The 24,150-nt window shown below is 33.4% G+C and overlaps 1 protein-coding gene across 1 annotated transcript; it reads right to left on the minus strand.

The window, feature by feature from the left end:
* Nucleotides 1–6,786: 6,786 nt before the first annotated feature.
* On the minus strand, nucleotides 6,787–24,014 carry LOC144978222 (RUN domain-containing protein 1-like). The gene is made up of 16 exons (XM_078924015.1): nucleotides 23,880–24,014; nucleotides 21,489–21,701; nucleotides 20,375–20,516; nucleotides 19,101–19,193; nucleotides 17,902–18,013; nucleotides 16,452–16,560; nucleotides 16,196–16,238; nucleotides 15,060–15,150; nucleotides 14,648–14,715; nucleotides 14,021–14,143; nucleotides 13,064–13,203; nucleotides 12,037–12,154; nucleotides 11,107–11,313; nucleotides 10,597–10,787; nucleotides 9,947–10,041; nucleotides 6,787–8,940 (listed from the first exon to the last, which is right to left on the minus strand). Exons 2-16 carry the CDS (start codon nucleotides 21,674–21,676, stop codon nucleotides 8,834–8,836), a joined length of 1,827 nt encoding a protein of 608 aa, XP_078780141.1. The 5' UTR covers nucleotides 21,677–21,701; nucleotides 23,880–24,014; the 3' UTR covers nucleotides 6,787–8,833.
* Between the last annotated feature and the right edge of the window lie 136 nt (nucleotides 24,015–24,150).

The following is a 24,150-nucleotide window of genomic DNA, read 5'->3' on the forward strand; positions in this document are numbered from 1 at the left end:
AAAAACAATAAAGGTTAATTTAATATTATTTTAAAAAACAAAATTGGAACAAAAGAGTGTATGGATTTACATATACCTTTTGATAAAAACTAAAGCTATAATCACAAATAAATAGGATAATCAGGAAGAGGCCAATTCTAATGTTTTGTTTTTAAGGGTTTTACGGCGCTTGCAACACATTTAGGTCATATCAGCGCCAGTAAAAAGGAAGAAAATGGGATAGTAAAAAGTTCTAGAATTACAATTAAAGCACAAAAGAAAAGGTAAGACAAAGGGGAATTGGTTCAAATAGGGAACAGATGTAGATTCCAAGAGCATACTATTACTATCAAAGTACTTAGTTTGAGATCACCTAAAAGTCTCATCCAGACACAAGCACAAATCCCAACTAAGAGGAACACACTCAAATGTTTACCAATCATATAATATAATATGTAAACTAAAGATAATACAATGCATAACAGAGAGATGATTTACATGGAAAAAAATATCATCTCCCAAAACAATAACTATGCATCTGACTGTTTCCCTCCCAGTCAGGACTCCGGCCAGAGTCAGAACAAAACCAAGTAATCTCATTCCAAGACAAAGACAGAAAGCATGTTGGAAAACAGATATAAGGGGATAAAAGAAACAGTATGTACCCCCCTGCCCACTATGGGAGGTCAGGAACCCCACCCAGGGCCAATTCTAAAATTCTGACAGATGTCATAAAACAATAACTGGCACTAACGTTTTTTTAAAAATAATAATAAAATTTGTTTAAAAAGAATTTATCAACAAAAAAAAAATAATAATAATATATATAAACAAATAATTAAAACAAAAATAATATTAAAGAATTTTTTATCAAAAGCCAGATCTGTTTGTTTTGTTTTGTTTTTAAGGGTTTTACAGCGCTTGCAACACATTTAGGTTATATCAGCGCCAGTAAACAGGAAGAAAATGGGATAGTAAAAAGTTCTAGAATTACAATTAAAGCACCCAAGAAAAAGTAAGACATAGGCGGGGGGAACTGGGAACAAATAAGGATCAGATGTATATTCCAAGAGCATACCACCAATGTACTTAGTTTGAGATCACCTATAAGTCTCATCCGGACACAAACACAAAATCCAACAAAGAGGAATACACTCAAATGCTTACATTATACATTCAAAATAACAAATACAATAAGTCATAACAGAGAGATGATTTAGAAGGAAAAAAATATCATCTTCCAAAACAATAACTATGCATTCAACTGTTTCCCTCCCAGCCAGGACTCCAGCCAGGGTCAGGACAAAACCAAGTAATCTCATTCCAAGACAAAGACAGAAAGCATGTTGGAAAACAGATATAAGGGGATAGAAGACACAGTAAGTACCTCCCTGCCCACTATGGGAGGTCAGGAACCCCACCCAAAAAAGCCAGATCTAAATATATCAGTCATGGAATAAAGATATTGCACAATAATAAAAAGACAATTAAAAATCAAACAAATTTCAAACTTTTCAAAATCTGAAAGGAAAAAAGTGGCTGTATCCGCGGAATGTTTATTTAGAAAACATAAATCACCAAAGTTGATTTGTGACACTTAATTGTCAAAGCTAATCATGTACAACAAAGCTAACTCCTGTACAACAAAGCCAACTCATGTACAATAAAGCTAATCATGTACAACAAAGCTAACTCATGTACAATAAAGCTAAATCATGAACAATAAAGCCAACTCATGTACAACAAAGCTAACTCATGTACAACAAAGCTAACTCGTGTACAACAAAGCTAACTCGTGTACAACAAAGCTAACTCGTATACAACAAAGCTAACTTATGTACAACAAAGCTAACTCAGGACAGGACGTCTGAAAAATCTTGATAATGTTCCTTTACATATATAGTTTAATTCTGGGTGAAATTTAGATGAAAGGTGAATAATCCTCATTATTGTCGAGTCCTTTCTCTACTCAAATTATTTTTACATACTCGGGAGTAAACTTGGCCACTTACAACATTGTCTCTATAGAAAAAACATTGTGATAGTTGTGCCTTTGAGGCATCACATTTGGATGTTGTGCTTTATAAAAGCTCACATTAATTAAAATAGCAAAAGGGATTGTTCCAAATGTCATTGAAAACATTCTATCTGAGCATAAGCATGAATACCTTTTGCATCTAAATTGAACAAATACTGAATTACTCAAGATATTAATAAATATATATTGGAAACTCATTTTTAAAAAAAGCAAAACAAAATGCTTTATGTGAGAGTGTAGACCTCTAAATTGATAAATTATTATGCCTTCTGCATGTTACAGGTGGTCATGATAAATTATTGCACTGATTTCAACAAAATAATATTATCAGTAAGTTATCCTCAATTATTCAAGTGAAATCTCTGGCCACTTAGATAAAAATAAACAAAGAATGTGTAACTTTAAGGGGATATCATACAGTATACAGTCCTGCTACCACTCGCACAAATATAATCATATAATTCAAATCTTGGGGAGCCAAAGTTGGCCGAGGTCTGATTTTTTTTTTTTCTTCTTCCAAATTCAGATTTCATTTCAAAGATTTTTTACGACAATTGAAGAAAATTAATTTGATCATCATTGAATCTTTTGCTGTTTGAGGAACATCAAATCTGTCCCAGTTCTAAGACGTTTAAATTAAGCAAAATAAAAATATTAAATTGAGCTTTGCTGCTTTTTTTCGGGGAAAAAAAATACAGATTTGATGTTTGCTACTTGTGGCAGATCTGTGTAAAACCATTTCAAAATCTAAAGGATCGCTTAGCAGACCTGCGTAGGGTTTTGAAAAATCTGTAGAATGATGACATTGTGCCGCCAGTTTCAGAAGTTCATGAGCGTCTCTAAGTCATTAAAACTGATTGAACACTAAAGTTGATGCCAGAATACATCATCTTAAGGACTTTGAATTGTTATTTAATCTTGTGAAGGTAAATTGTTTATTTTCAAAGTCAACAATAAGCGACTACAATTTTTATCTCCCAAAAAAATTTGAATTTCTAGATTTTTAAGTCGGCAGGTTTGGCTTAGGTTACACAAATGAATCTAAATAAATATTTTTTTTAAATACCATAACAAATAATACTAGGCAGGATACCAGAACGTCTCTGTAAACCTTTTACAACTTTAAAAATCTCATCGGTTACATTTATTTCTTGTTGTATTTATCAAATAACAATTACCTTGATCCCGCATGGGTTACTAAAAGGTCTGTGAAAAACCGATTCAGTAGCCCTAATATCTTGAAGGATAAAATTATTATACAAAAACAACCATATTACTTAAGATCTAAATCTAACAGATTACAAAAATATATTGAATTTCCCATAACACAAACTGTAAACATTCGAAACATTAAAAACTATTATATATCGTATCTCCAAAAGTGGGTTGGATGCACAAAATAAAATGGATACCATCGTTATTACTCTCAAAAGTTTTTCTATTGTTAAAGCTTTAAAATGAAGCAAATTGATAGTTATCATTTCCCAGGTCAGCAACATCTTTGTCTTTCATACTGGCATTGGTTTAAAAAAACAAAAGGAGAAAATTTACAAAGATAAATGAAAGGATTTCATTCAATCCAATATCAATACAATAGCATATCACTGTAGTACATTCAGTTGAGTCGAACATACTTGCAGGTCTGATAACCGAATGCAATTATGGGCCAGATGTAACATTGTTGTAATGGACGATATTTTGTATCAGTTTGAGAGCATTTCCATTACAACATTGAGACCACGACAATTTGGGTTATCAGACCTGCAAATAAGTACACGTAGATCAAAAAAATTGACAAAAATGTTTGTTTAAAAAAAATCAAATACACTGAATCCAAAATATATACAATCATATAATTCACCCATTAAAATCATTATCAAAAATGTTTGTTTTAAAAATCAAAATATAAAATTATTGTGGAATGACGAATAATAAAGAAAAAGGAATCATTTGGAAAATTAGGAATGAGAATGATGAAATACTTCAACTACAAAATTACAACAAATCTAAGGATGAAAAATAACTGTACAAAAACATCATGAAATTACAGTAAATGAGGGTTTAAACTAATCACCTTAATTTTCTTAGTCTTGCACTAAATTTTTCAAACAATCAGTATAATTGAAACTACCGAAATGAAAAACAAATTAGAGAAGCTTCTTTAATTAAAGTGAAATTTGGAATATCACCAGGTTCGAGAATTAGAGAGTCATTGTTTGTTTGTTTTTAAGAGTTTTATGGTGCTTGTAACGCAGTAAGGTCATATCCGCGCCAGTAAAAAGGAAGAAAATGGGAAAGTAAAAAGTTATAGAATTACAATTAAAGCACACAAGAAAAGGTAAGACAAAGGGGAATGGGTTCAAATATGAAAAAGGTGTCGATTCGAAGAGCACACTATCAAAGTTCTTAGTTTATCACTAAAAGTCCCATCCTGACACAAGCACAAAAATCCAACAAAGAGGAATACACTCAAATGCTTACATTATACATTCAAAATAACAAATATAATAATACATAACAGAGAGATGATTTACAAGGAAAAAAATATCATCTCCCAAAACAATAACTATGCATTTGACTGTTTCCCTCCCAGCTAGGACTCTCCGGCCAAAGCCAGGACAAAACCAAGTAATCTCATTCCAAGACAAAGACAGAAAGCATGTTGGAAAATAGATATAAAGGAATAGAAGACAGAGTATGTACCCCCCTGCCCACTATGGGAGGTCAGGAAAATAGATAGTCAGATCATATTATATCAGTGGCCTTGTTCAATTCAATGCTAACCGTAATTCATTTTAAGAAAAGTAACACATTTGTGTTGAATCTAAATTTCTTGTGAATTAATTTAAGTTTCAATGCTTTTCAAAGTGAAATAGATGATAAAGTATAATAAAAGTGATGAAAGATGACATAAACATAAAACGTGTTAACCCCTATCGAGTGACCAAGCAGCAAACTTTTATTCATTTTATATTTAATATTAAGGTGACTTTTAAAACCTGCAAAGTCTCATTTTCATCAAGTGGAGAAAATTACTTCAGGGCCATTTGGTCCATGGAACTGGAGTTTATCCTAGTTTCTATAACGTGAAACGGACAATACAAATTGCTTGCTACCCTTTGGACAGGAAGCTGGTCTATCGCAAAGTACTTTCTGCAGGATCTAACAGACCCAGCTACCTAATCACTGCTTGGTGGACAGGGGGGCCAGAAAAAAATTTCAACTGCACCCAGGATCGATCTCGGTCCCTTTAAATGTGAATAGAGTGCTCCACCACCTGAACTATCGGGACCCCAATGTAGAGGAAAAACTATAATTTTTTGGTCATTTACTTAGGCACATAAAGAGGAAAATACTTTTCTGGTTGGCCTCATAAAACAATACCCTGGGCATTTTGAAACTTCAAATTTTCCCTGGTGATTCTAAGGTGTCCAATAGATTACTTGAGCGTGTAGCCTCATATTCTACTAGAAGGTGACTTAGCAGCTTTTGAAAGTTTCTCCTCATTTTAACTTTTTAAAATTCTCCTCTCATTAGTCTCTCATTGAACAGATGACGAATAGAATATATAACAAATATAGTCAATGAAATGTTGGAGAGGAATGATTAAATAAACACAATGTTGTTTCTTTTAAAATGTTAAAAAAACTTGAAACAATACTTGAATGTTTAGAGAGGTGATTAAATGCAATCAAGGTTTCACAACAAATGTATCAAAAATCAATAAATAAGTTGTTTTTAAAAAAAAAATAGGATACATTTTTTTTTAAATATAAAAAAAAATCACAGAATTGCTAGACTAGAAGAAAGAGATCCAAAATAATGTAAAAGCCCATGACCCCATCACGGTTTGGGACCTTGGCATGATTGGCAGTACAAGTTGGCGGTATAACGCATTTGACACATTTCCTCAAGAGATGAATTGTTTTTTGAGATGAATTTTTGTTTTGTTTTTTAAGGATTTTACGGCGCTTGCAACACATTAAGGTCATATCAGCGCCAGTAAAAAGGAAGAAAATGGGATAGTAAAAAGTTCTAGAATTACAATTAAAGCAGCCAAGAGAAAGTAAGACAAAGGGGAACTGGGAACAAATAGGGATCAGATGTAGAATCCAAGAGCATACCACCAATGTACTTAGTTTGAGATCACCTATAAGTCTCATCCGGACACAAGAACAAAATCCAACAAAGAGGAACACACTCAAATGCTTACATTATACATTAAAAAATAACAAATATACTAATACATAACAGAGAGATGATTTACAAGGAAAAAAATATCATCTCCCAAAACAATAATTATGCATTTGACTGTTTCCCTCCCAGCCAGGACTCCGACCAGGGCCAGGAAAAAAACTAAGTAATCTCATTCCAAGACAAAGACAGAAAGCATGTTGGAAAACAGATATAAGGGGATAGAAAACACAGTGTGTACCTCCCTGCCCGCTATGGGAGGTCAGGATCCCCACAAGTTGGCCGTATAACGAATTTGACACATTTCGTCAAGAGATGAATTGTTTTTTGAGATGAATTGTTTTTACTCAAGTGAATAATGGTGTATGAAGGTGCAGGCATAGAATATGATAAAGAAAGAGGAGCCATTTCAACACACACACAAAAAAAGAAATTTTAACAGGTATTAGGAAGCAGTATCTAAACTATAGTTCTTAAATAAATTCTCAGAACATCTGAGTTCACTTTTTTATTTCTTATATCTATGTAAATTGAGATCTTATACAATAAAAATAAAAAGCTAAGAAGTGAATACAAATAATTTTTTGTTTTTACTTTTAAAAAAGGGCTTGTATGGCTGAAACAAAACCATTGGATTTCTCTTTTTAAAAATTAAGATAGATATCAAATCACAACAAAGAAAAAAAATGCACATTAATAATAATATTCAAAATAAAAGGAAAATAAATGCAGATCCTTCTCCGATTAAATGCAAACCAAAAAAACAAAAAACAAATGTTATATTAGTAGATTCATACAAATAAAATATCACTTCTAAAGAATAAAGATACGATACAATGTCATATTTTGTGTAGAGTTTGGTCAAAAGCCACTTACGTGTAATCACAATGACTAACGATCACCACGGATAAAAACTAAAAACAATATCTAATCTTCAAGGAATGTAAGCAAAACAATGGTAACAAGCTGCTTCTTGTTTGGACTTTTACACTTGCAATACTTAAAAATCATTTCAGGGTCAGTTGAAAGTTCATGTGAAAGTCAAAGCACCTGGCCTTGAACAGCGTTGTCTCTGTCCAAAAACTGGAATATTGCCTTAAAGGCTTCATGTCTCGTCCTACATGTTAAGTGTTGCTGTTGGCTCGGGACCTGATGTTAAAGAGCTTCAAGCATGTTTAGTGGATAACGAGCTACATAAAAAAAGTTCAAGTTTATCACAAAGCTGAACCATGTTATGAGATGGTGTGTAACTGTGACATTTCCATCCGAAGATTATCATGATTACCACATATATGCTCTAATATGGATATAATGACACAAAAAGAAAGAGATAAAATCCCCAGAGGTTTCAAAGGCATTGTAAAACATTCCGCTAATGGTTGTACAAGAGCAAAGATGGTGAAACTGTTAAAAATGCAGGGGCTATCACAAAACAATATATTATATAATGAAATAAAGAAGGAAACAGCAACAATATGAAATGATACAAAAGAAATATCTTGACTATCATGATTATCATTTGAACCTGCTAATATGACATCGCAGTGAAAAATAAAATTACAGTAAAAGCAAAAGAACAGATCTCATTGGTAAAGATCCACACAAAAAAATAATTTTTGAATCTGGCGAAAAACAATATTCCAATTCCAGTACACTTTGATGAGCCTCATCAATGAACACAAATAAAATTTAAAATTTCTAAACTTTCTAATAAGTATTCATAGCATCACTTGTAAAATTTAAATTTAATTATAGGCTATTTACCTCAACCAAGATTGACTTGCCTATAAATTGTTAATTTCAATGACTTTTAATTTTAACGTTAAAGTATTGAAAAGAGTCTCATCATAAAAAAAGGACTTTCTGAAATAAGCAAAGATAAAAATGGAATTAATTAACCCCATACATAATACATTTTTATCACATATGACTATGATCTTTTTTAAAAAACTGCAATTTTAAAAAAATATGGAACGGATACAAAACCTTTAGCTTTTCACCCCATTGAACACATCAAGGTAAATATTCCTTCCATTCACAGACTTCAATGATTCAGCGAGTAAAAAGGATGATTTGAGTCAATTGTAAATTCAACATGAAATCTTTTACCATAAAAATGGTAATTCAGATTATCATGTGACTGAACAACATCCAAGAGTTGGTTTTGTCTTTTTTTTTTTTTTAAATTTAAGTTTTAATTTAATGCCCTCTTTAATGTATTTCAGATCATCAAAAAGGAAGCACACCAATTTTTAATGTTTGTTAATAAAAAGAATGCATAGTAAAGTGCCATTAAACTTCCAAGGTCACAAGAATCCCGATTCAAAAGTGAACGACTCACCACTATCCCATCTCCTTGCCTAAGAACACAATTGATAGTTGGTAGCTTTGTTAAAGAGATTTTTGGGGGTTCTTTTTCCTGTTTTAATCTTTGTCAGTTAGAGAATAATATCATATTCCTGCAATTACAAATACAGAAAGTTTTTCAATACAATGAATATCATTACTTTTGTAACTTATTGCACAACAACATTTTACACTGCAAATGCTCTTTAGCATTCTGAATAATCACAACAAATGATAAACATGATGATGGTTGCTGAGAACAGCAATAATAGGGCCTTAAAATGCATCTTTAATATTGCTGAAGTTGCGAACAGCCAAGTCGACGGGAAGATTGAAATTGATCACAAGGAGTCTCTCCAATGAACGAAGAGCATCTTCAAAACCTGAAAAATGGATAAAAATCAGATTAACAAAGAACGCAGGTAATACACATATATGAGAATTGAAAGGTATTGTTACACAGTGGGCAGTGGGAGAAACAAATGAAGTAGAATTCAAAGGACATGATCATCTCGAAAGGAATGCATGATTGATTCACTGATGGTGCTGATGGCGACAAAAAGTCAAAAGGAGGATTATTTTTAATGATTGCCTTTAAGCCCAATTTTGACTGCATGTACCCCCACAATTGGATTCAGTAGTCTGATGTCACGCAGCCCGGCAATGGCGGCCATCTTGGTTCTAAACAAAGAAAATCATTACTTTTTAATCTTCAAGCTGGCTAGAACTTTTCATATGTCTTGTTACCAGAATGTGTAAATGTCAAAACATGATCAAATTTATGTTTTTTTCCCTCTGGATACGCTTTTATGTTCGCAGGAGAAATATTTCATACGGGCGTCCGCCATTGTTAATTGTTCCGATTGTTTAGAGCCAGTGTTGCTAAGTTACCATGCGTCATTAGGAAGAAAGTGACGTTACGACTATTGAATCCTATTAGAGCAGTTGAGATGATAAACTGTCATTGATACTCTAACTAACTTCTGGAGAGTGAGAACTGCACCTATTTGTTCCACCACACATACAGTCTCTCATTGCCATACATTTGAATGGGGAAAATGGTAATTTTTTAAAGGAGGTAATTCCCCCTACAAAATTGCGAATTTCCGCGGATCCGAGGAAAACCATCAGCACTGCTCTATGAGCTTATTATATTCTAATTATCATATATTCTGATTTTAAAAATCCCAAAGAATTTCCATCAGATACAGGATTTCCTTAGAAAAAATTTTTTTCTCTGTTTTTTAACAATTATAATGATAAAAATGTACAATGTTTAATTATTCCTTTTTCTTTCACTTTTCTTTCCTTTTTTTCTGAGTGGGTAACTTGAATCTAGCAAGTGCGAATATTATTTTTAAAAAAACAAAAAAAACAACAGATTTTTACCAGTTCGAGCAACATAACTCCAATCCTGGTAGTAGGTATCCACTAGAGTCTGTGTACGGAATAACAGGCGTAACCATGTCACCAACTTCCTTTCACTTGAGAATTGAGAAGACACACAAAAAAAGAGACATGAAAATCATGATTTCTATTGTATATGACCAAGTATTGTATAAGACAATAATTTTAGATTGAAAATAGGGGACGAAAAATTATTTCCATGCACTGTTTTTTTGTGGGACAAATTTAATCGAGCTAAGAGGAATTCAACTAACGTATCTGGTATGCTGAGTTGCGAGGTCCTGTTTGATTATTTGTTAGTATGAGGACTCGTATGCAGCCTGTTGCTGAGATCAAATCTATCCAGTGGTTATCTCTAGAGTTTTTATTAGCATTTTACAAAGATAATATTGATGATGATGATGATGATGATGATGATGATGATGATGATGGGGATGACAAAGACGAAATGATGACAATGACAAAGATGATGATAATGATGATGATGATGATGATGATGGGGATGACAAAGACGAGATGATGACAATGACAAAGATGATGATAATGATGAAGAAGAGGACTGAAATATCATCATCCTACATCTGAGAATTTGGTATACAAGAACAACAACACGAAAAATCAAGGCAACTCACTTGAGAGCCATGCATACAAAAGCCTTGAGGTGTGCATCCTGACTTCGTCTGAGAGGTGTATGGGAGTTGATGACTGTATCAATGGCACCTAGCAGGGTTTGCTTGGCAGTAATAGGCTTCCCCCCCACCATGTCAAGGTGGAATGACTGGGATAATTTACGTGCTGGCGACTCATTGTACTCTCGGCCATGCTGAGTGAAAGGTAGTGAAAGGTGATAGAAAGTGATGGTAGAAAAAAGAAACAAAATCATTTATTGTGTACAACATGGCAGATAGTGTTAAAAATAAAAGATTAAGCGATGACCAATGATAATAGTAATAATAATAATAATAATAATAATAATAATAATAATAATAATAATAATAATAACAATAACAATAACAATAATAATAATAATAAAATAACAATAACAATAAAATAATAATAATAATAATAATAATATAATAATAATAATAATAATAATAATACCCAAATCATATGACATGTAACTATCCAAATACCATGCTTACCTTCATTTCATAGTATTTCAATAAGAGGTCCCAGGCATGAAGCATACGAGTGGCAGCTGCTGCAGATCGAGATGGAAAGCATCCAAAGGGTACCAGGCTGGATGTCTGCCCAACTTCCATAAGGCCATGTTGCATCAGGTCTCGGATTGCCATGGCTAATTCTTTGCGGATGCACTGGGTCAGCTCAGCACTTGACAACTTGTTAGCCTGTGATGAGAAACAAAAATCATATTAGCCTTAGCTCCTTTCCTGGGGCCCTACAACATCAATTGGGTATGAGGAGAATTGAGTTTATAGTCATACTGATCAGAATTATATCCTACTCTCAGGACTTTGTGGAGCAATCCATTATTTTTTATTTCCGCCATCAAGACGCTGGAGCTTCCTTTATCACCTTTGCCAGTTTGATAACTATCAAGAATTTATCAAGCCCCGTCCTCGATCACTAGAAAAACTGCAATGACTCTCAGACTGGAAGTGGAACCCCATAGGTCCGCATACAATTTCTAATATTATAATCATCTCAGCAAAATCGCATAAGATATGTGCTCAATTGTAACTGTGATCACCATTCATTTATAAGAAGACTCATTACATTTAATATCATCTTTCTATTCAGATCATCTTAAGCAACTCATCATTTGTTCTTTTTTAAAAGTAATTAGTAAATTCTGAAGGCCTTATTCATCACATTTTTATTTTATAAATGTACTAGAGTTAGCTCTTGAGTGCTCATCAGACCATGACATGTGTCATGTCTCATTCTACATGTTAAGTGTTGCTGTTGGCTAGGGGATTTTTGTAAAGCGCTTTGAGCATGTTTGGTGGATATCATGCTCCATAAAAGCTCAATTTTGTTGTTTTTTAATCTAAAATACCCAGCATAATACAATTTTCAGACTGTGGGTCACATTTTCTAGTGTTACTCACTCCTTCTGAGTCTGATGAATACTCGTCACTGTCTGTGTCTTCCTGCACTTCCTGTTTTTGTTGCTCAGCCAGTTGGATGGCACGTGTCACTGCCATTTCCAGTTTGGCTCGTAAATCTCTATCAGATTGCAAGAAAAAATAGTAGAAATACAGGATATTGTATGCAAGAAAAAAAAAAAAAAAAAAATTCAGAATGTTGTAACTCATGAACTATAGAGGAAGCTATGAAGCACAACGATATTTAAAATAATATAAATGCAATGTTCATTATCATCACCATTGCCACAATTATAATCACCATCATCATCATCATCATCATCATCATCATCATCGCATAGTCATCGACTTCCTCGGAAATGGCAACATCATTGTCATATCTTTACAATTATACTAGAAGAAAGAAAAAAAGCTGTGTATCATATTTTACTGTAATAAAAATGAATCTGATAAGGTAGACCAATGTATGGCTGACATTCATAGTCATATAATACCATTTTGATCCTCTGGAAATGTGTAATTAAATGTTATAAAATATTTTCCGCACAGTCCTCATATGTTCTGAGTGCCTCCAATGCAGCCCAAAGATTTTTTTAAACTTTACAGCATACTAATGTAAAATAACTTCCTCACCTGAAGATTTGAACTGGAAAAATATTGGACAAAAATGAATATAACAAGCTTCAAAAGAGAAATATCTCAGACAGAACATTTCTGGCTAAAATTCTTCTTCAGCCTATGAAAAAAAAAATCAAAAACATAGAAAAGAAGAAGGGGCAAAATAATAGAAACATAATATACTTACTTTGGGAGTTCTGATAGCTTATTTGGTGGAATAATAATAATAATAAATGGTATTTATATAGCGCCTTGCCCCATATCTCAACAAGATCAAAGCGCTTAACAGTAATGTGACAACTTTCACTCAAACATAAAACCACTCAAACATGCAGTATGAAACAAAGCAATATAATTCTACAGTGTTACTTATTAAAAAGAAACGGAACTAAATGGACACTAAAACACTTACCCCCAATGGTTCCCCTTAGCAGTCTTCTTCAGAGTGTTTCGTTTGAAATCGCGGCTACCACATCCCAGCTGGCTGATTATATAAATTTGCAGGACTGCAAGTGCCTTTTTTGCCATTGTTGATGCTGATTCATGTGCATGCTTTAAAAAAAAAATGAAAGAAAGTTGTAAATGTTTTAAAAAACAAGGCTTTCTGTAATTATCAGTTTTTTTGTTGTTTTTTTTTTTTCATATTTATTGAATTGAAATACTGATTTATTTCTTGATTGATTCATCCATGAATTTTGTTTTTTTTTTTTGTTTTGTTTTTTTTTTTATTTATTTGTGATTATTCAGTGCTGGTGACAAAAGTGAAAAAGGAGGAACATTTTGAACAATTCCCTATAAATTCCATTTTTATTGCACCTTTAGAGCAATATAGATAATAAATTTATCATTAATACTCTATCTTACTTCTGAAGAATGGCAAACTGCATCTGTATATTCCATCACACATCAACTTTATTAATGCCAATAAGTTGATTGGAAGGGGGTGGGGGGAATGAATTTAATTTTTTATAAAGGAGGAAACTGTTCATTCGACTCCAAAATCAAGGATTTTCGTGGATCATCAGCACTGACTTTTAGGTCGATCACCACCAGTTGAACTCGACGTAAAACAATCAATTGAATTTTTGAAAATAGAAATTTTAATAAGAAACAATATAATATTAAAACAATAATGATAGGAACAAGAAGAAAATGAAGTGAATGTGTAGGAGGAAAAGGAGGGGGAGGAGGAAGAGAAAATGAAGAAGGAGATGAAAAAGAAAAGAAAGGAGGAGGCGGAAAAGAACAAAAAAAAAAGAAAGAAAAGACAAATTTTTCTGAGCTGAGAAAATTCTTCATTATTCTAAAAGCATGATTATTTAAATGTAAACCAAAGCACCTCAGAGACTCATGATTATAAAATACGTACTTTGTCAGAATTTGTCTTTTGAGATGATGATGAGGAGGAGGAAGAACAAGTGTGTTGCTTTGTCTGTGGATTACCCTTCTTGGGGAAAAATCTGTTGTCTGTTGATGACACACCATCTGTGCCCTAATAATGAAGAAATACAGAACATTCAGAGAATATAATAATTATATATAATTATCTCATATTTTTTCACCACTTGATTTGCATTTCAGTAATCTGATATGTAGGAAGAGATCATAGATATTAATTAATAATTGTTTAATATCTATGATCTCTCTTCCTGCATATCAGGTTACTGAAATGCAAATCAAGTGGTGAAAAAATATGAGAAAATTGCATTCTGATACCATCAGAGTGTTTGAGTACTCTCAGGGTTGATACAATATAAGAAAGTCTGGTTCCATATAAAACTAACAATTATGACTCCTGGAATGTTGACAATTTTATAGAGCTAACCTTTGAACATACATTTGATCAATTTCATTACCTTAAGAACCTTTACTTGTGGTTAAGAGCACCCCAAGCTTGGTTCAGTTATTTGTCAAATTCACCATTGCTAAGCGAGTGTGATGTACCACAATTTTTCCTTATTCTTGGTCTTCACATCAAATGGCAAATCGCACTCACCTGAGACGCTTCATGGAGAGGACACACACATCTGTCTTTGCCCAGAGGACCAGGGCTTGATACTTCACCTAGCAAAAAGGAAGAAAGAAATGGCTGATGGTTGAAAATGCTAGAAACACTGAAATCAAGTAAAATAAAAATCTGAGAGAACCTTAGCAATGCAAATGCAAATCAATTTCTTTTCAACTTCTTTTCCTGCCTTATCTAGAATCAAATATCATTTAAATTAGACTTTGGTTCAGATTAAAATTAAAGTCAATAAATTTGTGAGGTTCTTTTTTTACTCGTAGTAAAGAAATCTGAACCTGGAGCAATAAAATTTTAATTTGGCTGAGGAACATTTTGCAAGTTAATGAGTAGAATTTTTCTTGAAGGTGCATCTAAATTCTTCAAATGTGATAAAAGATCAAACCTTGTAAGAACTGTATGAATCTCTCCAAGTCCACTATCTGGGTCTTGAGTTGATCAACCAACTTCTCTTTAACTTTGGCTGGATTCACAATCTGCAAAGTTGACAGAATGTAAGTCAACATTACCAAGTCAACATTACCTTTTGTCTCTCTGTCTCATTATCATCTCAATCTCACACAAGCAAATCAGTGTTCAAAAACTAGTCAGCACCTGCCACACACTGACAAACCACTATTTCTCTCTTTGTTTTTTTCGGACAATATTTACTTTTACCGCTTGATTAAGAAAACCCCCAAGTTGTCAAAAAGTCGTCAACTTGAGACTTCAAGGTTTCAATAAATTTTAGGATTAACTGAGTAGAAAAGTAAAAAAGTTGTTTTGAGAAATATGGCTTCTAAGCATAATCTTTCTCATTTCAACATTTAAACATGCCTCGGAAAAAAATTGCTAACTTATAATGTCTATAAATTGTCAATTTCACTTAACAATTATGTGAAAGTATGCAGATACATATCAATAAACTACCTATCAATGGGAAATCCAGATTTTCATTGAGCAGCTCCAAAACACAATCTATTAGCCATATCTCAAAAGTATCTTCCATAAAACAAACAGGTTAAACAAAAATAAAACAACTTCACGGTTCTTTTCTACAAATCAAATAATACATTTCTCTGCCATCTATCTGAGTTTTTAAGGAATGTATCTATGTTTCAATTGCTTTTCGTTGTTGGCTGAAAAAGGTTTTTGAGCCCGAAACGTTCCATATTTGTTATTTTGTTCTTTTTTAAGATTATATAATCATTTTTGTTTATTATATTTTACAATTCACAGCTCTAGCATCTTAGTATCACTTTCACAAATATTTACATATTGAAATTTATTTCTATATTTCGAAAAAGTATGCTTTTTTTTTTATTTTCAACTCAAGACAAATTCTGTTGCAAACACCAAAATTAAACAGCAACGCTCTAAACAAATGGTGGCAAGTAATATTTAATAATTCATTTCATGAATTGGACAAACCGAGATGGTCAATGGAATCATAACCCATAGACACACACAAAAAAAGTAAGCACAAATACACACACACACACACACATACACACACACACACACACACACATACAGACCCACCTGTCCCACAGCATGGTCCACTACTTGGCGTAACTCCTCTGTGCTGTTAAATCAAAAGGGGAGGGAGAGTAGGGGGGGGGGGGGGGAAGAAGGGGAATTTCCATTTTTATTATTTATTTTCAATAGTTCTTTTCTAAATCAAGTTTTTTTTTAAAATATTTGCTCTGGATTTTTAAAAGTTTATCTTACAACTTCCCTTTTTTTCCACAAATGTCTCTTGCCTTCATTACTATCTTTTTTTAATGAATAAACACACCTGAGACTGTCAAAATTTTCAAGATTTAGATCCAGTTTGTGTCGTAATTCCTCCAGGACAACTTTCTGTTTCTCCATGACTTGACTGGTGGGAAGACTGTCAGCATCTCCTGTCTGAAAAAGTAATATTTATGATAGGAAAAATAAAACATCATTAAAAGTAATAACAGTAATCATAATGAATGTTAATAATAATTTTTAAAATATGATAATGATGATTATGATGTTGTTAACTATGATGATGAGGAGGACGAGGATGATAATGATGATTTCATCTTCCTCATGGTGGTGGTGACTAATTGTTTGCTAACAACTTTGATAGTCCTGCGCTTCATCTGATAAATAATACTGAAGTGCATTCCTGCATTGGAGACATATTTACCTCACACTATAAAAGTTCTTTATTTCATTTGGTAAGGAGTTGGCCTTGTAGCTAAGTGTTATAAAACATAGTTATCAATTTAAACCTTTCAGCCTCTCCTTTCAAGAAAAAAATATATTTTAAAATCAAAAATAGATTTCGGTACGGCGCGATGTGTATTTTATATATCAACAACATATATATTGACATATCACCAGAGTTCCAGTGTTTTTGCTACATAACATTTTAAGATATAATTTATAAACGCAGATTTGACCAAAAGATGCTTGACATTGCAAATTTTAATGATGACAATAATAGATCTGTAGAAAACAAAACAAAACAAAAGATCATCAGCTAACGATATCATATCTCACCTCATCAGCTAAATATGTCAGCAATAAAGAAAAATGACTTTACTTCTAACCAGCGTATGCCAGTCTTCAGAAACTTGGCAATCTTGTTTCAAAGACTCAGTTTCACCCTTTCAATTGACAATGAGCCAGATTAAAACTTACTTATACAATCTCAGAAATGAAGGAATGGCATTTTGTGAAAGATTGCAGTAACTCAAATTACCAAAACTCTTCTATGGAAGAGTCAAAGGCAACATAATGGAAGTATAGAAGAATTTGAGCGTCATTTGTGATACTTTATCAAGAGGTCATTTTATGTATCTGTATGCATAGAAGTTTGCATAAAATTATTTCGCTATGGAGAAGATTAGATACTTACTATATAGGAACAGTGTAAGGTGAACCATATTTGGAAGTAACAAGATGAAGAAGTTTACCCAATAACCCTGTGCTATCTAAAATCTTGGTAAATTTTGTGATATGCAAGAAATCGTGAGCAACAATTACCACATGTAATTTAAAGGACAACCTGGACCAGAATCAGAATCCCACTTAGAGAATCACAAAAAGCCTGTGCTGGAAATTATTTAATCTTGTAGTCATAATAACATCTATGCAACTATCATCAAATGAGAAAAAAATTACAGTCACTCACGTCATTTACAAATTTAAGATTTAGATGGTTTAAATTGACTTTAAAATAAATAATTAAATGATATATACAAAGATGCCACCTGCCTCATAGGCATATGTCTCCAAATCCTCCAGCTGTGATTTGAGTTGTTCAATAAGTTCCCTTTGCTTCTCACGCTGTTCTGAGATCTTATCTTCATGCTCCTTCTCGCTCTGTAAATAACATAGTAAACCAATATCAAATTTTTTAAATCTTGATATGAAAACAAACTAAAATGGAACATATACAACTCTTTGAGTTATATATGCCAAACAAATGTTTCTATCACAGTCCAAGCCTGTATTTGGGATGCCACTTAATTGGGACAATTCCTTGGGAACAGAATTTTCTCTTTGTAAAAAGTCATACCCTTTCCAATTCCCAGCCACTTAATTGGGATGGCCCGCTGCTTAATGGGGACAAAATTTGACAATGACCGTCCCCACTAAAGAGCTTTTTCATTGACTTCAATCTATTAAATCAAATGTTCATTGCAAATTAGTCGTAAGGGACGTTCAACTGGATGCGAGGTCATACCATTTCATCGCAGAGGTGTGAACAATAGAAATTACTTGTATCCCCTATTAGTGTCTATCACGACAGCCAATCAGAAGTGTGGTCGAACCATTCATCATAGTCATCATAGAGGTGTGAACTATAGAATTTACCTGTATCCCTTGTCAGTGTTATCAACTGCTACAATAACGTTCATGATCATGAGTCAATGGTCCCACATGTAATGGTTTGTTTGTTCAATGAGACGAATGGGTAGACAATGCATTCTTAATCCATTGCTTACTTATGCAACAATTATAACTGGCATATTCGTTAATTGTTTTGTCCATTTACATTTTACTCTCATTGTTTGAGGTAGATTAAGGTGTTTTTCATTAGGAAGTGAAATGTCACTGATAAATGTTGTTTCAATAATTGACATGCAATGTGATTATGACAGATAAATACAGAGTGGACCATGGTAAATCTGAAAAATAGTTAAATTTCATGGCCACCGCTTAATTGGGCAAATTAGTTGGGAACCGAGCCATTCCAATAAACCGTCTTGGACTGGATTTAGAATTTATCAAAAAGTAAACTTATGTTGCTAAACAAGATAGAGCTAGCAAAAATAAGCCCAAGTAAAAAAATTTGAATGTGGCTTGAGTTTTTATCGTTTTAAATAAATACTTCATAAAACTTTGAGTAAAAACTTATTCAGAGAACCAAAAAATAAAATAAAAATAAAAAATAAAAAAAACTAACCAATTCTTCCAAAATTTGAGCATCCTGTATTTTGCTGCCACGAACATCGGGAATGCCCTTGAACGCAAACTCCTCAAGTTCCTTCAAAAGTGTCTGAGGATGGTGAAAGTATAGAGTGAATGAGGATGACATCACTCAGCTCTTTGTTAATGTACGTTGACCAAGAGATGGGTGATAAGTTCTAACTAAATTCTCTCAGTCATTCAGAAAACATTCAAAGTTATGTATATTAAAAAGGGAGTAAAAATGACTCTTATAAAAGATACAAAACAAAGTAAACGACGTTTGGCCTTCTTCAGGTAAACAAGAAAAGGAAATATGTGTCAATGCATGACATAATCAGTCAGAAGGTGAACATTTTGGATTTGCATTTTTTGCATTTTCTGAAAACGAGGATTTTAATCTTTATTTGAAGTAAATCGGGTGATTTTTTGTGAAGTTATGGTCAGATGTATGGGAAAAGTATCCAGCAACTTTTCTCAAATTTCATACTTTTTCAACTTGACTAGCTGTAAAAAATATTTAGTAGTGAAATTAAGCTTTGATATTTTATGAAGATGTACAAAAAGGGTTGATTTAACCATTTATGACAAGAACTCATTTTTGAAAAAAATTGACCTTCTATCTAACTTCGCAATATCTCAGCTCAAAGCTTTTCACCATCCGACTAACTATGTCATTCATTGTAAAATATGTTATACTACATTGGCATTATAGTTAAAACAATATAGGTAAGAATGTGATTGTATGTGTGTGCGTGCAAGGGAAGGAGAGAGAGAGAGAGAGAGAGAGAGAGAGAGAGAGAGAGAGAGAGAGAGAGAGAGAGAGAGAGAGAAAGAGAGAGATTTGCTTGATTTATATAGTTTTGATCTTGGATTATATTTCATCTCATTACTTCATCTCATTCTCTCTCTCTCTCTCTCTCTCTCTCTCTCTCTCTCTCTCTCTCCCTCCTTTGCACGCACGCACACACACACACACACACACGTTCTATAATGTTCTAACTATAATGCCAATGTAATATAACACATTTCCTTTTCTTGTTTACCTGAACAAGGCCAAAGGCTGAAACGTCGTTTACTTTGTTTTGTATCTTTTATCAGAGTCATTTTTACTCCCTTTATTTTACTATACATTTTATTGACTCATTTAGGCACCTCCAGATCTTGGTATTAAAAGTTATACATGGTTTTGTGTGTGGATACATGAATAGGTAACAAAGAAAGCAGTATTTGTTGGAAATAATATGGATTACAATGACATCAAACCACTACCTCTTTGGTTTCTGGCTCTGCGCTAACAATCTGTTTCAGCCTAAATTGGACTTGAGCAAAATGGGTAGTGAGTGCAAGGAGTGAGGAGTTGAGCTGTTCCTGTTCTTCCTCTAACTCCTGCAACTTGTCCACGTGTCCATGACTGCTTGGAGCGAAAAAAAAAAAGAAAAAAACATTACTGCAAAACAGAATTACATACCTACCTAAACCGTTTTCATCAAGTTATAAAGGAATTTTAAAATCAGTTCTGATTGAAAATCTACCTACAGTTTTAGATGCCTATGAATTATCTAATCTTAAACAAACTTAAGCAATTTTGAACATCCCACTAGGTATTATCAAGCTTCTGAGCATTAATTGTTATCATAATTATTTTATTTATTTTTTTTTTTTGGGGGGGGGGGGGGGGGGGAGATATGAAGAACGAAAGTAATATTTGGATCAACTGGGTCAGTTAATATGAATAGGAATAGTTTTGGCATGATTTATCACAGATTACATGTTTTCAACAAGATAACTTATGTTTGTTTTAGTGATGAATGTTACAAAACTTGACTGATTTTCAAAGCCCCATTTGGTAATAGGCATGATGATGCATGGAGCATGCAAGGCAAATCAGAGTTTTCTTAATGTTAGTTAGCTGTTGTCGACTTTGGATGTCTGCTAAAATGTTTCATACTGTACTAATCAGTGTTTACCAGCCTTGTTTAGGCTGTACATCAGATTTTATTTTTTTGATGACCTCTGGGCAACTCAAAAATACAGAAATTTACCACAATCATTGAATAAATATTGTACTTTATTAAATAGTTTCAGAGCATTTTTAATAACAATCACTCCTATATTATAAAGGAATATATTAAAAGGTAGGTAAAAAATAAATTTTAATGTAAACAAATTTTTATTTTAATCGACTGCTCTGTAATGGCCCTTGAGCATGAAGAATGGCGTTCCATGACATTCAACCTCTGTAGGGAGACAGAACTCCGGTAAGGTAAAAATATAAAATGTTTTGATTAGATGGGTATCCAATGGGCTCATTGCAAATTAAGTGTCATCAAAATTTAAAACCATGACAGACGTCACTGTAAAACCATGATAAAATTGAACAAACCTGGGCTCATAAGGTGACGGTGATGGACTGACTGCAGCGCCCAGTGGTGCCCATCTCTCTGCTGGTCTGTCTGTTCCATTTTCTTCATCAAAGCTGTCATAATCAAGATCTACTTCTGTAGCATCAAAGGAATCATCTTTGGAAACTGCTGCACTAGTCGCTCCACCTGCTGGTAACGAATCCTCCATTTGATTATTTAACTAAATAGAGTCTCTGTAAAAATGAATGCAAAGAACCATACATTGATATAGAATTGATAACTATAATTAAAAGTAAACTTTAATGGACAGAACAAAAAATGTGCATGTGAAAAGGAAATTTTGTTTAAAAATAACCCAACTAATTTTAACCAATTCTAGGCTAAGGTTATTAAGACCGGAATCACATCTAAAAACAAAACAAAATAAAATTGAAAAAGTGCAGAAGTACAAAATGAGATTTTACAAAATATTACTCATTCATAAGTGGTAAAGTAGCGATTGCCTAAATGCCTGCAAATTCAGTGAATCAGAATTATTTCTGTTAAATATGTCCCTATTATCTATTACATGTTCTTTTAATTGCCTGCTTTAAGGACAACTTTGGTGATTAAAAAAAAAATTAATTAAAATTTACTGCACACACTCAAACTCAAAGTTTAAAAAAATGATTAATCTGACAAGTTGGAAATCTCAGTTTGACCTCGTCATGCCAGTGGACAGGGATGGGGATTGGGGAGTGGGGAGTGTCAGGTTCATTCTCCTCTGGTACCCAACTTCCATAGTACGGCTTCAATTCCCATTGGTGCCCACCTCCAAGAGTGTCAGGTTCATTTTCCTCTAGTACCCAACTCCCATAGTCCGGCTTCAATTCCCACAGGTATCCATCTCCCACAGTCCCAGGTTAACTCCCCACTGGTGTGCACTTCCCTGAGTCCCAGGTTCAATCCCCATGGATGCCCACTCCTTTCGTGTCAGGATCATTCTCCTCTGGTACCCAACTCCCATAGTCCGGCTTCAAATCCCACTGGTATCCATCTCCCATAGTCCCAGGTCCATTTTCCACTGATGATATCCTCTTCCCATAGTCCCAGATTCACTCCCCAATGGTGTACACTCCCTGAGTCCCAGGTTCACTCCCCAGGGTTGCCTAATTCCCATAACTTTGTCGGATATTGTCAGGTTTCATCGGGTTTAGTAAAAAGTAAATAGTAATTGCTTTTTTACAAAACCCGCCAATAACCATAGTCTCAGGTTCATTCCCCACTGGTGTACACTTCCCCGAGTCTCAGGTTCACTCCCCACTGTTGCCTACTTCCCATAACTTTGCCGGATATTGTCAGATTTCGTAAAAAAGAAACACCGCCCAGATTCTGTTATGAATGCAAAAACCCTAAACACCTTCAAGAACAGACTTTAGTCTGACCAAAATGTTTTGTACAATTATAAATGCGCTATAGATTGTGAGACTGGAAGAAACTTAAATAACAAAGACAATGAAGAAATAGAGTCCAGCGAAGAGGACCCGTACTGGAAACAATTCATATCCACAAGTAATAATAACTATTACATTTTACACAAAATGTTAATTTTTGAGCGATGGAGAAATCGCATGTCACACCAAAAAACATCGTATAAGTGTAAGTGTATTTGAGGTTTGTGAGTTGGGTGTGAAAATATAACCTTTTGAAATACATACATTTTTTTTTAAAAGATCAATCTTTAAAATTTAAAGTAAAGTGAAGGCAAGATTATATCGAATTTGGTGTCGTGAAACGATTTCTCCATCTAGTTCACGATAGGTAAATTATAGGAAATAATAAAGAAAAAGTCTCCACTGAAGTGGGCATTCTCCATAAAGAACATCAATGTGGGTGGTAAAAAATGCCATGTATCAAGCCATCACGCAAACAGTCCAGGTGTGTTACCGGTAATAAAAACATAATAAAATCAGAGTCAACACTTAACAAATTTCAATCATTATGAGATTCGTAGTAAGAAGAGCTTGGAAAATGAAGGAAACCCCGTTTTTTATACACATGTGAGATCACAAACTCACGGGAAAAAACAACACACAACAGTGAATCGTGGATGGAACTCTCCGTCTCAGTGACAGTGACACCCAAGGTTATTCAACATGAAAACAATTCACAACTCAATAGCCAAATAACAACAAACATTGAAACATAACAACAAACACGTTCCCACATTGACATTGGTCAACTGGATGGACTGTGTGTGAATGTGAATGTACTTGATCTACTGTGCACTCACTGTGAGTACTGTCTTTTTTTGTGACTGTGATTGTGAGTATAAGTTATAACTATAAGTATAAGTGCGACAGTCATTTTTACTCTCTATGACCATATCTGTGAGAAAAATCAGTCACTGTACTGTCAAAGCGTTAATTTACCTTATTTATATACTCAGTCTGGTAATAAAATATTTATAAAAATATTTCAGAACTATTGAGCGAAACGTTTGAGTATTGTGGACAGACTGCAAGAATCAACAGTGATATTATTATGTTGTTGCAGCCTACGCATTTGGGATTAATTTTGATGTCCGGTTTTTGCCTGATGCTATATTACTTATTTAACTGAATATTATTGCAATATTTTGGACGTCATATTTTAATTTTTTGTTATACATATATATATATAATTTAATATTTCAATTTATTA

Source organism: Berghia stephanieae, chromosome 8 (genome assembly GCF_034508935.2).
Source record: "Berghia stephanieae isolate SIO BIC M18660-M18661 chromosome 8, UCSD_Bste_1.3, whole genome shotgun sequence".
In the NCBI taxonomy this organism is placed as follows: Eukaryota; Metazoa; Mollusca; class Gastropoda; order Nudibranchia; family Aeolidiidae; genus Berghia; species Berghia stephanieae.

Coding starts and splice junctions, on each gene's coding strand:
- LOC144978222 (XM_078924015.1), bottom strand. CDS start 21,676: ATGGAGGATTCGTTACCAGCAGGTGGAGCGACTAGTGCAGCAGTTTCC. Junction 19,194..20,374: donor CAGAGCCAGAAACCAAAGAG/GTAGTGGTTTGA, acceptor CACCATCCTCAG/ACACTTTTGAAGGAACTTGA. Junction 10,788..11,106: donor TGAAATACTATGAAATGAAG/GTAAGCATGGTA, acceptor CCTTTCACTCAG/CATGGCCGAGAGTACAATGA.